The sequence below is a fragment of the Fundulus heteroclitus genome, chromosome 10 (assembly GCF_011125445.2).
Source record: "Fundulus heteroclitus isolate FHET01 chromosome 10, MU-UCD_Fhet_4.1, whole genome shotgun sequence".
Classification (NCBI taxonomy): domain Eukaryota; kingdom Metazoa; phylum Chordata; class Actinopteri; order Cyprinodontiformes; family Fundulidae; genus Fundulus; species Fundulus heteroclitus.
The window spans coordinates 20,363,543-20,380,200 of NC_046370.1; the positions used below are offsets into that span (position 1 = coordinate 20,363,543).

At 39.7% G+C, this 16,658-nt stretch overlaps 1 protein-coding gene across 1 annotated transcript in view; it reads right to left on the reverse strand.

The window, feature by feature from the left end:
• abca5 (ATP-binding cassette, sub-family A (ABC1), member 5) overlaps window positions 1–16,658 on the reverse strand; it is a 33,886-nt gene that overhangs the window by 12,774 nt on the left and 4,454 nt on the right. Inside the window, exons 3-21 of the mRNA XM_012855920.3 lie at window positions 14,384–14,576; window positions 14,099–14,272; window positions 13,843–13,940; window positions 11,429–11,655; window positions 11,203–11,344; window positions 10,766–10,954; window positions 10,428–10,575; window positions 9,076–9,253; window positions 7,964–8,022; window positions 7,575–7,861; window positions 6,929–7,048; window positions 5,701–5,839; window positions 3,920–4,010; window positions 3,474–3,613; window positions 3,265–3,384; window positions 2,966–3,167; window positions 1,627–1,793; window positions 1,414–1,541; window positions 1,181–1,318 (exon numbers count right to left, since the gene is read on the reverse strand). Coding sequence (XP_012711374.2) covers window positions 1,181–1,318; window positions 1,414–1,541; window positions 1,627–1,793; window positions 2,966–3,167; window positions 3,265–3,384; window positions 3,474–3,613; window positions 3,920–4,010; window positions 5,701–5,839; window positions 6,929–7,048; window positions 7,575–7,861; window positions 7,964–8,022; window positions 9,076–9,253; window positions 10,428–10,575; window positions 10,766–10,954; window positions 11,203–11,344; window positions 11,429–11,655; window positions 13,843–13,940; window positions 14,099–14,272; window positions 14,384–14,576 — 2,940 coding nt within the window. The remainder of the gene's footprint in view (window positions 1–1,180; window positions 1,319–1,413; window positions 1,542–1,626; window positions 1,794–2,965; window positions 3,168–3,264; window positions 3,385–3,473; window positions 3,614–3,919; window positions 4,011–5,700; window positions 5,840–6,928; window positions 7,049–7,574; window positions 7,862–7,963; window positions 8,023–9,075; window positions 9,254–10,427; window positions 10,576–10,765; window positions 10,955–11,202; window positions 11,345–11,428; window positions 11,656–13,842; window positions 13,941–14,098; window positions 14,273–14,383; window positions 14,577–16,658) is intronic.

Here is a 16,658-nt window from a genome sequence, read left to right on the forward strand (position 1 = left end):
TACTTTTCTCGAGTATAATTTTTTTGATAACTTTTACTTCACTATATTTCCAAACTTAATTGCATACTTTTACTCCGATACATTTTCAATGTTTGGTTTAGTTACTTGTGAGTGAGTGAGTGAGTGAGTGAGTGAGAGTGAGAGAGAGAGAGAGAGAGAGAGAGACTCAGCGGGGGCGGGGCCTGGTGCTCCCCGCAGCCAATCACTAACGCGCCTGGCCTTTGATTGAAAAGCAACTGTCTACTGGTAAATCACTGATGCACCTTACTGCATATTTGTTTACATTGTTTTACATTGTTTACATTTTAACTGCCTACTGTTCACTGCTGCACTTTTTCCGGAAGTCAATTGAAACTTATCCTGTAAGTGACTGCGATTTATCACTGCACTTTTATCCTGTACTGTAATTCACTGCAAGGTATCCTGTAGAGTTACTGCAATCTTTCTGAGCTGTGTGAAAACGAAATTTCATTCTGTATGCACTCTGTGTATACAAAATGACAATAAAGAAAGTCTAAGTCTAAAAGACCATATTTTGGCTGCAGTGCTTGCGGTTCTCTTCTGAAGAAAAGATGGCCTGGTGTGTGTGTGGTGTGGTGTGGTGGCGGCAAGTGTAAAGGGGGGGCCCAAAAAGACTGTTGCCCCGGGCCCTGGCACAGCTGTCAGCCTGCAGGTGTATCTATCAGCAGGTTTACCACTTCCTAGGTTAACTAAGCCTGGTTTATCACTTAACCATGTTTTTAGTATACACCCCCTGGTCTAAATCTTGCCTGCACTTGGTTGTGTACAATTTTAAAGTGCACAGCACTGACCTTGTTTGAAGAAGGAAAACTGAAAGCTTACAAAAAGTTTGTATTTTCTGTCTAAACTTGGTCTAAATTTCTCCAACACTTGGTTGTGTATATTATTTTAAGTAAATTCGACCTTCAAAGTTTACCAAAATGTAATTCAAACTGCATTTGCTTTGTTTTACTTTTTATTAAATTTCTTGAGTACATCTATTTTTACAGTAATTTTCATACTTAAGTACAAGACATTTCAGATACTTTAAGACTTTTACTCAAGTAACATTTCAGTCAGTGACTTGAACTTTTACCAAAGTCATATTTTGAAGAGGTACTTATACTTCTACTTGACTCTGAGATTTCAGTACTTTATACAACACTGGTCGGAGACTCACATAATCAAACGGTTTGGTCCAGGTTTGGATCTGCCCCGTTCCGTTCAGCCCTCTGAGGAGCGCGTTGCTCAGAATATTGACCGCCATGGGTAAGGAGTGGACTGTGGTGCTGTTGAAAGCCACGCTGTAGCTGAAACCCTGTCAGGACACGCCAAACAAGAGCTTTGTTAAGAGTTCTCACAGAAAACAGCCGTCCTGAATGAAACCACTAATCAGACGAAAGCTCCGGAGACCTTGGTGGAGCGGGAAACCTCTATGGCCGCGCTGTGCGGAGCTGCAGCCATGTAGTCTTCCTGTTTCATCAGCTCCACCATGATATCCTGGGATTCCAGGTTGTGGATGAAGTCGGAAATTTCAGAGTCTGCGGTGCATAAAATAACAATATTATTTTTTATCCAACAGTTTTCTTCAAGCAGAGGAATTTGTTTATCCTGCAGCTTTCTGACCAGATGAGTTTTTCACCAGGAGGCTTGTGGCGTATCTGTGTGGCGCTTGGCCCTTTTTCAAAAGGTAGCTGGGCTGAAACTGACGTTCCTGAGAGTGAATCTGGATGTTTCCCGTCACCAGCGACACGACGAGAACCGCGGAGACGAAGAGCAGGAACAGCACCACACTGAAACACAAGAGAAGACCACTCTGACACATCCTATCTACTTCTAAAAGAAGAGAGGCTGGCTGTCGGTGGCCTGGTGTTCTCTTTGCATTGCAGTGGCAAAAGCTCGCTTTTAGTCATTCAGGAAAGATTTTAATTTATAGTTTCTAAATATTTCTGATGCCAAAATTATTGCTCCACTTTGCCAGACTCAAAGGCCCAGAGATCCCAGTCCGGTTTGGATCATTTTTAAAGTTGGTATACCCAAGGTGATTCTAGAGCGATCAGGCTTTAGACAAAGATGAGACACGGATGGATGGATGGATGGATGGATGGTAGATGAATAAATGGAGGGATTAGCAGAAGAAAGGCTGGCTGGATGAATGGAGCAGGGATGGATGAAACGTTCATAATGCGAGTAGGGCTGGGCGATAAATCGATTTAATCGATCAATTCGAGTTTACATTTTGTTAAGAATACATTTTTGGAAAATCGGGATTTTTTTTTTTTCCAAATTAATCATTGGGCTTCCGTGAAGAGATCAGCACGCAATGCTGAATATATGTTAAGGAAAATATATTGTCAAAATAGTGTAAAAGGAAACCTTTTTTTTTTTTTACCGTAATGCGAGGCATTTTAATTTACTCATTTACTTATTTTTATTTAAACTTAGTTTGAAGTTACACAAGTGATGTGAAGCCTGCCCTTAAAAACAAGTTTTTACATTCATTTCTTTCATTTCTTTTTATGAAAAGAAAAGGAGGAAAAAATAAATCGATTAATCGGATTTGGTAAAGTAAAATCGGAGATTTTATTTTTAAGCCATATCGCCCAGCCCTAAATGCGAGATATGGGACCAGATCAGGGAAAACAAATATTTGAATTTAACAGGAAATGCTGTTGACAAGCTTTTCCAGACTGCATGGGAAGTGTTGTTGTTTACCGTCTGCATGTTGGATTACCTCAATGGACATGATACAAAAAGTAAACCTCTTCTTTAGAAGAACCAAACCTAAATTTAACCTCTATCAGTCCTTTTTACATTCCCCTTACCCCTTTTCTATCAACCAACAGAGATCTGGACCCTCTGTCCCTCACTAAGGTAAAACAGTCCAGGCTGAGCCGGCTTTGGGACGGTTCAGTCATGATTCTGCACCTGGACGGTTTTATCATCCTACCTACGGGGGACTCACGTGTAAACGAAGGCCTTCCACTCCCGCCGCATGCTGAGCATGTGCAGCCAGGCCACGGCGCTGAACTGCTGCCGCCACAGGGCGTGACCGGACACGGCGTCGGATTTGCTGTCCGAGAAGGTGAGCAGCCGCTGGTCGGTGTCGTCCAGCGAGGCCGCCTCGCCGTCGTCCTCTGCCTGCTCTCGGTTAAACACGCTGTAGTCTGGAGGAGGCAAATCACACAACAGAGCCGCCGTTACTCAGAGCCAGCGCTACGACTTTAAAAAAAAAAACAACGATGTTTCGTAAAACGCGCTCACCCGCTTGATCCACTTCAGCCTCCGACTCCAAACGCAGAAAAACATCTTCCAGCGTAGTCATGGAAACGCCGTAGTTGATTATCCCCAACTGCGGCTGAGAGTCGAGCTCCGAGAACAAGCCTGCGGAGATCAGATCGGGGGCCGTTTACCGAGGAGCACAGCAGAGTCGGGCACACACACCCCCCCCCCCGCTGAAGACCCGATCTGACCTGGAAACGTGTTCATGCTCTCAAAGGGCAGAGTGAAGGTCAGCTCTGCTCCGTGCTGCTGGGACAGCTTTGCTTTGGGGACGTGCTGCTTCATCAGCAACGCAACATTTTCTGCGTTACATCCCTCACTGATCGACATTCTGCAGGAGGGGCAAAACAACGTGCAACTCACTGGGCGGGCTGCTGAGAACGTACCAAAACAACAGAATTATTTTACGAAGGTTCATTCATTCATGAGGTCCAAAGGGTGAGGGGTGCATGCACACACACCTTAAAGCGGCCATTTTACCAAACACAGGGTTTCTGTTATGGTGCAGCCTCCACACAAAAAGGTCCGGGCTGGAATTCAAACCCAGGACCTCGTTGCTGTAAGGCACCACCATGAAGACGGCTCATGTCGACATGCTGCTGTGCCGGCCTCTCCATAACAAACACCGACCACCTACCTCAGATGATATCCGACACCACACTTGATCTTCAGATACAGAGAAGAGCCGACGCACTTCAGCTGCCCCTGAGAGATCACAGCTTTACGATCTAGAAGAAAGCAGCAGGTTTGGAACAGATTAAACCATTCTGAAGGGTTTGTGTATCAGACAAATATTAAGAAAGCTCATTAAGTTTCTTCTTTTTTTTAAATGCAACAAATTATGTTTAAACCCAACCAAACCAGTGTTAGTCCTTCATTTACTAAAAGTCTTTAAATGTTCTTTTTCAGGTGACTGAAAAAGTCACCTGAGGCTTAGCAAGTGATGCTGTCCTTTTGTTTTTGCCCCACGAAAAAAAAAGTAAAAAAATATATAATCCAAAGTTTTCTCTGGCAGACAACTGAACTCAGATCAGCGTCAATTTTACTTCTTTGTCTAGCATTGGTCATTTTATTTCTCTTTTCTTCTCATTGCAAAAAAGGGAATTAGAAGTAACATTTTATTGAAATGAGTGTATTTGACTTTGATTTGAGCAGGTAAATAAGATTATCTGCCAATGGGATGATTTCTAAACAATTAGATAATAATTAGATAAACTGTAGTTGAATTTTGTTCCTATTTTAAGTGCAAAATCTTTTTCCTTTGGCAGATCATTTAAACGTGCCTGCTCAAATAAAGAATAAATTACTTACTTTTAGTTCCTTTTTTGCAGTGTTTTGAAGGGAAAATCCTGAGTTTATAAAATATTCATAGCATTATCATAGTGTAGCAAGTTCTTTTGATTTTGCCACTAGTTTTGCAGTCAAGCTAGTGGCCACAAAGGTTTTGGTGGTTTCGCTTCTATATCTCTTATGATTTTTTTTTTAGCCTCCATGTTTATGATAGTTTGTACCAAAAACCCCACCCAAAGAAAAATGACAGAAAAATACTAAATAAAATATCATACAGATCGACTAAACTATGTTGAAATTGACTAGAAACATATCAGGGGGAATTAAAATTCAGTCAGGGCTAAATTTGGTTCTGTGGATCGCTGAGATAAGTTGGAAGATTAGCCGACAAAAATTAAAATTTGCATATGACGCGCATCCCCTTTCTTATCATCTGGTTTTAGAGATATCACTTAAAAAGCTTATTTAACTACATTTATAATCAAATAAAGTTATTTTGCGTCTGAAAATGCTTCTTTAATTCAGCTCCCCCCTAGAATAAATCTCTCACCAAGGTGTAAAGGAGCAATGCCATTAAATGATGGAGGCAGCATTTCTTTATGTTAGCTGATCAAAATGAAGTAAGCTTTAGTCAACTAAAAATAGCTATAGATGACCAAATTGCTACTAATACTAAATGACATTTTAGTAAAAAATAAATGAAAACGTATTAAAATGAACAGCGCTGCTTAATTTGTTTCTCTGATTTGTGTGGCACCCTGCAATAGTTTTATCTGACTTTTATAAATGGATTCAAGAAATTCTTGTTTCTCTGAATGGATTCAAGAAATTCTTGTTTCTCTGAATGGATTCAAGAAATTTTTGTTTCTCTGAATGGATTCAAGAAATTCTTGTTTCTCTGAATGGATTCAAGAAATTCTTGTTTCTCAGAAATTTTTATCTGAGACAAACAAGCCTGCGGACGAGACAAATGCTACAACTGTGTCATTGCACAACCTTCTATCTGCTACAGGGTAGATTTGTGATAAGACTCTACAGCAGAGTGCCACAGAGGTCTGTATAATTTACTTTAGCTGCAAACGCCAATTAGACTGCCGGTCGTTGTCTTCAACCAGGGACAGTTCTCACCGGCGAGGATGTCCGCCTCGTCCATGTAGTGTGTGCTGAGCACGATGACTCTGCCCGCCTGCCGGCTCTTCAACAGAGACCAGACCTGGTGTCTGGAGCAGGGGTCCATCCCTGCTGTGGGTTCATCCAGGAGCAGAATCTGAGGAACAAGCAATAAGAGCGAGCAGAGAACTGAATTAACCAAGCTAAGAGTGTGGATGAGGTAAAACTGAGTATTTTCTATAAAAAATAAATTTCAATTTATAAAAAGTTGTTTTTTTTTATATTTCAAACTTCTTTTGAATACTTTAGAGCAGGCGTGTCAAACTCATTTTGGTTTAGGGGCCGCATACAGCTTTATCTGATCTCAAGAGGGCCACATGAGTTAACTCATTGCAAGATTAAATAGAACTAATAAATGTGGACTTGTTGTTGATTTTTATATTAAATGAATTTCACTTTTACACAATATATTATGAATAACCTCAGCGTTTTTAAAAAAAAAAAAGTATGTGCAATTTCAACAATACTTTTACTCAGTTAAACATTTACTTGAGCATTATGCATAAGAACTGATCACAGTGATTATGCAATGTTGAAAAACATTTATTCACATTTTTTGGAACTTAAAAACACTGTCCTACATGACAAAATACATCAAACAGATAAAAATTAAGAAATGATTTAAATTTATCCACACCTGAAGCTTAATCTGCTAATTAAAACACAGCGCCCCCCGTGGACAATATAGGAACTGCATATTTTCAATTAAACAAAGTACATGTTTTTTTCAATAATTGTTTTATCATTCTCTTCCTTTTATCTCCTCTTTCTTTCACCTTTTGTCTTTTTTTCTTCTTGTTCTTCCTTTCCTCTCCTACTTTCCCATTGCAGTGTCCATATCATTTAAGATATTCCCCACATGAATCATAATAAAACTATTCACTTTCATAAATCAAGTGGAGCACTATGGCAAAAGCATTACTGCTCCACTTGTGAAAATCAAATCTGATGAGCTCTATTTTTTTTTTTTTTTTTTTTTTTAAATAATGATAAAGCATTTAGCCACAGGGCAGGACTAAATTGTTCGGATCTGGCCCGTGGGCCGTATGTTTGACACTGCTTTATAGGTAAGTTGTAGGTTTTTTGTTGAAGGAAACGGTTGATCTTTTGGATTTGGTTTAGAAGAAGCCCTTTGTCTATTTAGATCCAACAAAATAATGACGTTAAAAACACTCGTGAGACGTACCTTAGGATCTCCGAGGATGGCGATGCCCACTGACAGTTTCCTCTTCTGGCCTCCACTCAGATTCTTAGCCTGAGCCGTCATGATTTTCTCCAAGTCCAGGTCCTTCAGCACCCTGGTGACCTGTCAGAGAAACACAATCGGCTAAAAGGTTTCTATTTTTACTTTCTACTGCAGCCTCCTAAAGCGCGCCTGAGAATGGTCCTTTAAAAACGTTGCAACGTCGGCTTTTATAATCAGAAGTTAAAGAGAATACATTGACATATGTTTAGAGATAATCAGAAAAAGGGCACTAAATTAATGAGATTTTTGTTAAAGAAAAATTGGAATTAGTGTCCAAAATGGTAAATTAATACAATTTAGGTCTGATAATCTTAGCCTCTTGCTGGATAGGTGGATTTTGTGCAAAGTTCTTAGTTTCCTCATTTGTTTAGTGCTTTATCGTGATCTTCTGAAACATTTCAAGCCGTCTTTAAAAATAATCACATAGAAGATCTTCGTGCTTTCATCAACAGCCATAAGGTGCAAAATGAAAACATTTTAGTTAAACATATACAGAAATAAAAAATAACTAATGGAAGGAGGATGGGGGAAAAAAAAAAACTATGTAGAAACATGTCATGATTAAAGATTTCGATCACCCCGGTACCTCAGCATCAACGTCTGCAGGTGGGATCCCTTTGATGGCGGCGAATATCCTGAGGTGCTCCTCCACAGTCAGCACGTCAAAGATGATGTTGAACTGGGGGCAGATTCCCACCAGCTGCTTCATCTCTGAGCCCTCCGCGACCTCCGCCACGGGCGAGCCGTATATGGTGGCCGAGCCATTGGTGGGGGGGCAGATGCCGCACAGGATGTTCATGAGAGTGGACTTCCCAGCGCCGCTGTGTCCCAGCAGAGCTGTGATCTGACCCTCGTAGATGTCGAACGTCAAGCCTGAGGGGGGGGGGGAATTAAAGGTGCAGCGCATTGGTTAAACCAGTCACAAATCAGAACTACACGCCAACACTAACGCTGCGCACTCGGCTCTGTGCTCACCTCTCAGAGCTTCCACTGTGTTCTCCTTGTCTTTGTACACTTTGTGGATGTTGCTGATGCTGTCAGGAGACAAAGATAATGATCATTAAAGAGAAATAAAAACCAGAAAACTGCAGCTTCAGCAGAACGCTTCTTTTTAATGGGTTGCTTTACCTACAGCAGTGAGCAAAGGGTTTGATACAACGTTTATGTCTCGATCCTCTGTTGCACTCTTTTGTGACCCTATAAAGTGCTCAGTTTTCTCAGTTCTGCAGGTTTTCTTGAAAGTAGTTAAAGTTGTTTTTTTGCATGAATTGTGAATTGTGAGCTGTGTGTTGGAAAAGCCCTGTGGAATTCCCTAAGTTTAAGAGCCTTTTTTTTAAATCCTTAAATGACTTCTAGGTCAGAGTTTAGTGAATTTAACAAACATTCCACTGAAAAAAAAAGGTTTAAAAAAGTCTGAAAACCAACAACAAGTACTGTAACATTTCTGTTTCATTCTTTTCCATCGTGTTACAGCATACTTTACAGCACAGGTGTCAAACTCAAGGCCCGCGGGCCAAATTCGGCCCGTCAAGGTAAGTTATCTGGCCCTCAAGAGCCAAAAAAAGGCATATCATGTCATAAAGTAGAGGCACATATCCTTTTAAAGTGTATAAAGTGGCTAAAACTGTCCCTCCTGTAAGTGTAACTCACCCCAATATCAACTTTTTTTGCAGATAAACTGTATAAACTGGGCCTAAGGTTGCTACTTTTATGTTACTGCCAAAGTGGCCCCATATAGAAATGAGTTTGACACCCCTGCTTTACATGAAAAACCTTCAGTTTTTTCAAGCATCTCATTAGCATCTTACGCCATTATATCTCACAGATAATTACTAAACTTGGGTCAAAAAGAAAGAATCAGATGTTGTGAGTAGATGAGTATGACTGAGTTGTATTGTTTCCATTATTATCCTGGGCTTTCAAATCCACCTCCACACATTTTTTTTCTCCAGCTCAATCTGCGACTCGAGGTGACCTGTTTGACGTAATTTACCTTGTTCCTCGTGTCGTTTTTGTCCGATCAGATAATGACAAAACAAACGAACGCTCATTGTAAACACCATTCATCAGCAGGAGAGGAATTTTACCGGATTGCTTCTTTCCCCCTGAACTCGGGGGAAACGGGCTCAACACACTCGTCTCCGCCAGGAGCGCCGTTCGCCTCCGCATCGTACACTGAACTCACTTCAACGTAGCGCTTTCTGTGTTTGGACCAATAGGACGGCTTCAGGAAGTACAGCATGGACCTCTTGATTCCAAACTCACCTGCACGTCAGACAAAGGATAGTGATTTGAGTCCATTTATCTAAGACCACAAACAGGAACTCTGATCTCATAAGATACAGGCTCCACCAGGTTCAGCTGGTGGCTAATTTACAACTGCAGCCCTTAAAGTTGAAACAAAAGATGAATAAAATACAAATGTATATAAAATACTCCCCCCCCTCCCATTTTGTGACACTATTGTCTTTATATGAATTTTCCCAATATCAAGATTTTTTCAGACATAGATGATAGCATTGTGGATATTCCAATACAAAAAACATTATCTTCAAAATGCTTTAATAGTAGTATTCAGAAAATTTAATGGGCTATAATGTCTGGAAACTCAAACAGACATACTTAATTCTCTTATTTCCATTTTTTTTATATTTTTATTAGCTTATTTTTAAATTTTCTTATTGCGCTATTCAGATCTTTTTATATTTATAAGCCTGTAGGAAGCTGTTATGTATAAATCAATGCAACATGATGAATACAAGGACAAAACCGAGACTCAACCTACATTTTGCATGCATTCATCTTTTATACAGAATATGTACCTAATACTTAAAAGTTGTAAGAAACCAACAGAACCTGTGACAACAGGTTTGTCACATTATTCTAATCTAATGCATCAAACACGCTTTATCTCTAAGGTGATTTATGATGCATACAAAAATTTTAATCAATATTTTTGTCATTACAGTCTTTCCTTACCAACAAATTAGAGCTAAAACTATTCCTAAATATCTAAGTAGAAATTCTTTCCTTCAAAATAAACATCTAGAACATCTAGGGAAATGATTTGGTTGTAGTTCTGTTTAAAATAGGCAGTCATAGTATTCTTAAAGGTCAATTTGAGTCATGATAATTAAGACTAAACAGAGGAATTGTTCATTGTATGTGACAACATATACTGTATAAGTGACTTTGTCATCTGCATACCATGTAATGTCAATTTAATCACACTTCAGTGTGTTATAAACAAAATTAATAACAACTTTGTCCATATTTAGGCATTCTACAATCTAAATAGACAACAACAACTGAATAGACAAGATTTTAACTGTAACAGATTGTTTTAACAAGGTTTTATAAGCAACACTTAGTGATCAGCACAAATTATATAAGAATAAATATGCATTAGGAAAAAGTGTGCTGTTGTTTTTTTACTCACCAGGCAGCACCTGGTCTAGGTAAACAGCCAACAGAAGGTAAAGAATGCAGTCCAGAGCCAGCATAAGCAGAGGAACATAGAGTGGATGAGGCCCGTTGGTTAGGGAGGAAAACACAGCACCATCTCCCTGTGCCTCCAGGTAAACCACCTGGAAAACAAGTAAATTCCAGCCTAAATTACCGCATTAATTCCTTCAGGAGATTCAGTGAATTAAGAGACTAACATATTGGGATATTCTCATTGTTCGAGGCAACGAACTCTCCAACAAATGGCAGAAATGATGTGTGCAGAAGGAGTGTGCAGCTAAGCGATATTGCGAGGAAGTGTGCGGAGCCAACCTGTGCAATTCCGATTGAGAAAGCACTGGGAGAGAGTAGGCAGAGAAGCCAAACCAGCGGCTGTGGGAAGTCTTGCATCAGCACCGTGAACAACGACATGCAGCCGAACACCACCGTCAGCATGGAGCCCACGGTGCTGGCGAATTTCGGCTTTTTAAATAACGGCGTCAGCATGAAGGAGAAAAAGATCTGGAAAGAGAAAAGGAACTCTTAGGATGGGCGATACTGTAATATTACGTAGGTGTCAAACTCCAATAAAGTTGCAGTTGACCCTTTAACACTGGAGTTTGATAATTCCGTTGTAATATGACAGGTATTAAAAAGGCACCGCAAAACACAGTCATCTATTACTTCCTGTTTTGAGATCGACACGCATCTGCTTCATCGCTGTTAAGACCGTTGAGAGGGAGAAATAACGCTCTATGCAGACGACTCACGGATGATATTCCGTAGAGGAAGATGAGGAAAAAGATGACAAAGAAGTCGCTGTAAGGGAAGAGCGCGGTGTATGTGGCGATGACGGCCATCAGGATGGACATGGCAGTCACCAGAGCGGCATACAGGAGGCCCCATGATAACCTGTTGGGAGAGCACAAGAACTCATAGACAGGCATACGTGCTGCATTATTGTAGAGCTGAAACATAGACAGATGAGGGCTTTACCAGAAGGCTGTATCGTACAGCCCCATCATGGTCATGGTGTCCTTCAGGCGATGCTCCTTCTCGGCTGCCACGTTGACGATGAGGAAGGTGACGAAGGGTGTGAAGGCCAGCACCAGGTAGATGGAGATGAGGGCATGGGGAAACTTGTGCACCTCCACGGAGCCCGGCAGGCCCATCATTACCGCCTTTATGTCCAGCTCGCTCCGCACCGTCCGTTTGGTCTGCCTCTACACATGAAACGGCCACCATGAGGAGGGTGAAGGTTTAAAAAAAAAAGATAGTTTGAGATTAGAAAACATTTTAGAGTTAATATAAAGTGTTTATATGGAATATACCCTTTGTAGACGTGCTCTAATCTAAAAACGATCTGGTTTGTTGTTATTTTTCTCTCTTTTAAAAAGCCACACAGTTAAAAGCAATGGTAAAAAGAGTGTATTCCCTTTTTCCTCAACGGTAGCAGAGGGAGTACACTCAGCACAAAATAGAAATGAGTCTTTACCAGGTCCTAAAATTGATTGAGTTATCTGAGATAACTGCGCGTTTATGCGTTTGTTTAAAAGGGGAAATGTGTCGATAGTAGAAACAATGATCAGCAGCGCTTCTATTGGCTGTTCAGCATGGCCAAAGAACGCCCACAGTTTTTCTCCCAAGCAGAACAAGAGCTTTTAATGGAAGGTTATGCCGAATTTGGGTCATTAATTAAAACGACAGGGAACACCTCAAAGTCTGCTAAAGCCAGGAGAGAGGGCTGGCAAAAAGTAGCAGACAAATTAATGCGTAAATACTGTCCATGATAGATGTTTCTATCACTTTCTCCAGTATAAATTTTTGCATTTTAATAGTTTCATATTTTCTTTGTTCTTTTATATCCTCCATGGGAGCCACTAGAACATGGGGAAAAAAAGTGAAGTACAAGAATATTCTACAAAATGGTAGCCTTTAATTATTATACTGTATTTTAAAAAGCAACTTCTTCCTCTTTTTTAAAAGCCACTGTTAAATGAGGTCTTTGTCTGTTCATAACAGCCACCAATACGAAGGCTGAAAAAAAAAAAACCCAGGTTCTTTTTACTTTTGTTGCATGAGGAATGTTTCACTCTTTCTTTTTCCTTCACAAAATGACACAGGGTGCCATCCATTCCCTATATAAACGGCATCTTCAACAAAAAATGTAGTATTTTGACCTGAAAAAATTCAAATTAAGAGGAGAAATTGAACTCCACAACGTGAAAAATAGAAAAATTGCACTAGAGATCAAGTTGATTCAAAAGGACATTCAGAGTAAATTCTAAAACACCATTTTACACATAGTAGTATTACTGACTTTACATAACTAACTCTTATTGGAGACAAAAGATGACTTGCTGGCTTTTCTGATTATCTCTTTTCTTAAATAATTGTTTAAATAAAATGACAGGAACTAAGCATTATTTGTTTCGTATTTTATTAAACATTAAAATATGGTGTTCCACAATTCTGTTCCGTTTTCAGAAAGGTAATCTCACATTTAACTCTAGACATCTCTGTGGTTACAAAATGTCTACATCCCGTGGCCGCTGTAGATTACAGCAGGATGCAAATCTCTGAGTCTAAAGCAGCATATTAGCTAGTCATCATGACTCGTCAGAAAATCTTTGATCCCTCCAGCAATGCCAATGAATCTACAGTGCAGCATTATAAACGACTGTATTTGACCATTTAAAACAATTAAAGTAATTGCCTCAACCATGATCTGATAATCTGTGGTACACGTCACCCTGTAAACATCGTGGAGAAAAATGTGACAGTAGAAAATCATCTAAAATGTGCGGACTTTTATTTGAGAAATAAGCTGGCTTAAAGGCCTGTTTTATTTAATTTAAAAGGTCCTTTTTGGACGTCACCAGCTCAAGCATGAATAACACTGTGGTTTTGAATGCTTATAATGAAAACTAGCTGCAGTTTGGCTGTAATTCACCGCCTTAACCGCTGTAATATATATATATATATATATATATATATATATATATATATATATATATATATATATATATATATATATATATATATATATATATATATATATATATATATATATATATAAAAAAAACTTTGTGTGGAATGTTGTAAATATATATATAAAAATCAAAATGTTTGTATGTCTGGAGCGTGTAACAAAAGTAATTTCCCTCTGGGATTATTAAAGTATGTCTGATACTAATGCAAGCTTTATTTAATAAGACCCTGGATAATTTTTGTTATTCTAAATATCTAAAAATGATGGACAATATACGGTCTTTTTTTTTTTTTTTATTATCAAATCCTGTTTCACAATGACGTGTTCTTCCAGCATCATACGTCTTTTCTGAGCTCTGAATAATGATGAGGACAGAAACTGATATCATCGGTGGAGGATGATGTCCAGCATGCCTCACCTGAATGATCGCTGCATCGATCTGAGACTGGAGGCGGGTGAAACCAGAGTACCAGTAATCTGTAGCTCTGCATTTCAGCGGGGTTTTGTAACAGCTGGCTAAAGGGAGAAAAACAAAGAAACTTTAGACAAATTATTATTATTTTTTTAATCTCTTCTACTTATTGACGGGACTTTAAAAGAGTTTTTTTTACACCCGTGTAATAAGAGAGATTTATATAACGTATGCCCCATGAGATGAAATAATAGATTTTTACCAATGGACACGGTGTAATCACTGGGCTGGGGCAGATTGTGGTGCGGGAAGCGCAGTCTATAAGACGTGGCAGAGCCGTCTAAGAACACCACGCCGATGTAGCTGGACGGTTCGTACAGGCTGGCGTTCTCCAGATCCTCCTCGCTGGTAAACATCTCCAGACGATCCTGCACATCTGCGTACACAAAGAGTGCAAGCTATAATTGTCGGGCGAAGCTACTTTCTCTCCTGGCCTCCTCCGGGTGCAGACGCACACGTGAAAGTCCTGCAGGGAGCTGAGACTTACTTATGGAAACGGCCACATCTTCCATGATCTGACTGGTGATGTTGGTGATGGGTGTGTAGCCCAGGCCTTTGATGTTCTGGAAGAAGTCGACGCTCTCCAGCTCCTTTGTGGGGATGCTCCCATAATAGACATGTGGGTTCAGGGTGCTGATGAGAATAAGGAGACCCAGGAGCAGCAGAGGGAGGATCAGCTCCTGAACACACACACACACACACACACACACACACACACACACACACACACACACACACACACACACACACACACACACACACACACACACACACACACACACACACACACACGTTAATTTATTCAACAGTAAAATTCAAATTCTTTTCCTCAAAGCATGTTATGTACTTCTCATCTGATAAGAAAAAACTTTTTATTGCTTAAAAGAGTCCCTTTGAAAGGTTTTTAAAGTCTACTGCTTCCTCATACCCTACCCCTAAAGACATGAAGTCTAAACATTGATACTTTTTTTTCATAAAAAAAAAATTAATAATAATAATAATAATAATAATTTAAAAACAAACAAAAAAAAAAAAAAAACAGGTGACAAACTTAAGAGAAAACTTGTAACTCCAGAGAACCTCCGACTCCGAGTGTTGAAGGATGGAAAACTGAACAGAACCAAAGAATTTTTTTTTTTTTAAACCAGGAAATCCCAGCAATGTGTTTGTGTAAAACGAGTGTTTGAAATTTCATGAGAGATCTTGTTGCTACAGCTGTACACTTCAGGCCAACCACCCCTCATGGATTTATAATGCAGGATCCTATTAATGAATCCTCGTCATGCCTTTAACCCAAGCACAAACACAACCTCATTCAATTGTAGTCATTTCTCCTGCCTGGCTGTTTCTGTCCAAAGACGGCCCGGATCAGAGGCTTTAATTCCCTCAAATAAATAAAAGGTATGACAGAGACCTGTAATAATTTCCTCTTACAATGCTCCATGATTTATTATACTCAGATGAGGAGTCACTCATACCCCAAGTGTCAGTTTTCAAGAACTAAAAAAAAAAAATCATACATAACTCCTATAATATCACTTGAAATATTGTTGAATATTTTCCGTTGGCAGTAGTTTAGAATTTTCTCTCTCAGCTTATTCTCGTCACATCCTTGTTAAGAAGCTGAAGGGTTACTGCGTCAAATCTTCATTTGATGTTTGGTTCCTCTATTAAAATCTTGCCACAGATGGTTTTTGGTAATTTGTCAACTTTTTTGTCCCTATCCACTATCTCTGGAAAGCAAAAATACAGTACCTTGTGAACATATTTGGTAAGATCCAAAGTAAAAAATATTTTTCCTGTCTGTAAATCCTCCACAACGTCACACAGCGGAGTCTCTCTGATTGGTTGACGCCCCGCGTCCAGCTGCCAAAGTTCAGATTTTGAAACTCTTGCGTCAGCCGCTCTAGAGGCGCTAAACGCGCGTCAAGTAGGGCTGGGCGATAAATCGATTTAATCGATTAATTCGAGTTTACATTTTTTTAAGAATACATTTTTTGGAAAAATCGGGATTTTATTTTTCCAAATTAATCATTGGGGTTCCGTGAAGAGATCGGCACGCAATGCTGAATATATGTTAAGGAAAATATATTGTCAAAATAGTGTAAAAAAAAAACCACCTTTTTTTTTTTTTTTACCGTAATGCGAGGCATTTTAATTTACTCATTTACTTATTTTTTTAAACTTAGTTTGAAGTTACACAAGTGATGTGAAGCCTGCCCTTAAAAGCAAGTTTTTAAATTAATTTCTTTAATTTCTTTTTATGAAAAGGAGGAAAAAAAGAAATCGATTAATCGGATTTGGTAAAGTAAAATCGGAGATTTTATTTTTAAGCCATAATCGCCCAGCCCTAGCAAATTTGCGGCACGAAACGCGCAAAAAGCTTCGCGTCCACCACAGACTTTTGCGTATAAACCTGACGCCCTTGATGCTCAAAAGGCGTTTGGTCTGAACGCAGCACAGGGCCAAACCGACTCTCTGGGAAGGAAACGTTACTACGATACGAGCGCCACCTACAGGTGAGATGGTTTTGAGCAGAATTGAGCAGAAGGTAGGGGCAAGCGGTCGGTTTTACCCCCAGTTACAAGCAGCCGGCGTGCCAGGAGATGGAAACGTGTTCGGCGCAGACCGAAGAGCGCAACGAGAGATAAAGCAACGTTATTATTGGATCGCTGGTGCAACGTCTGAGTCATGGTTCCAGCCCAGTGAGACGCAGGTCTGGTAGCCGTGGGGAGCAGCGTTTGTGCGGCAGAGTTTATATA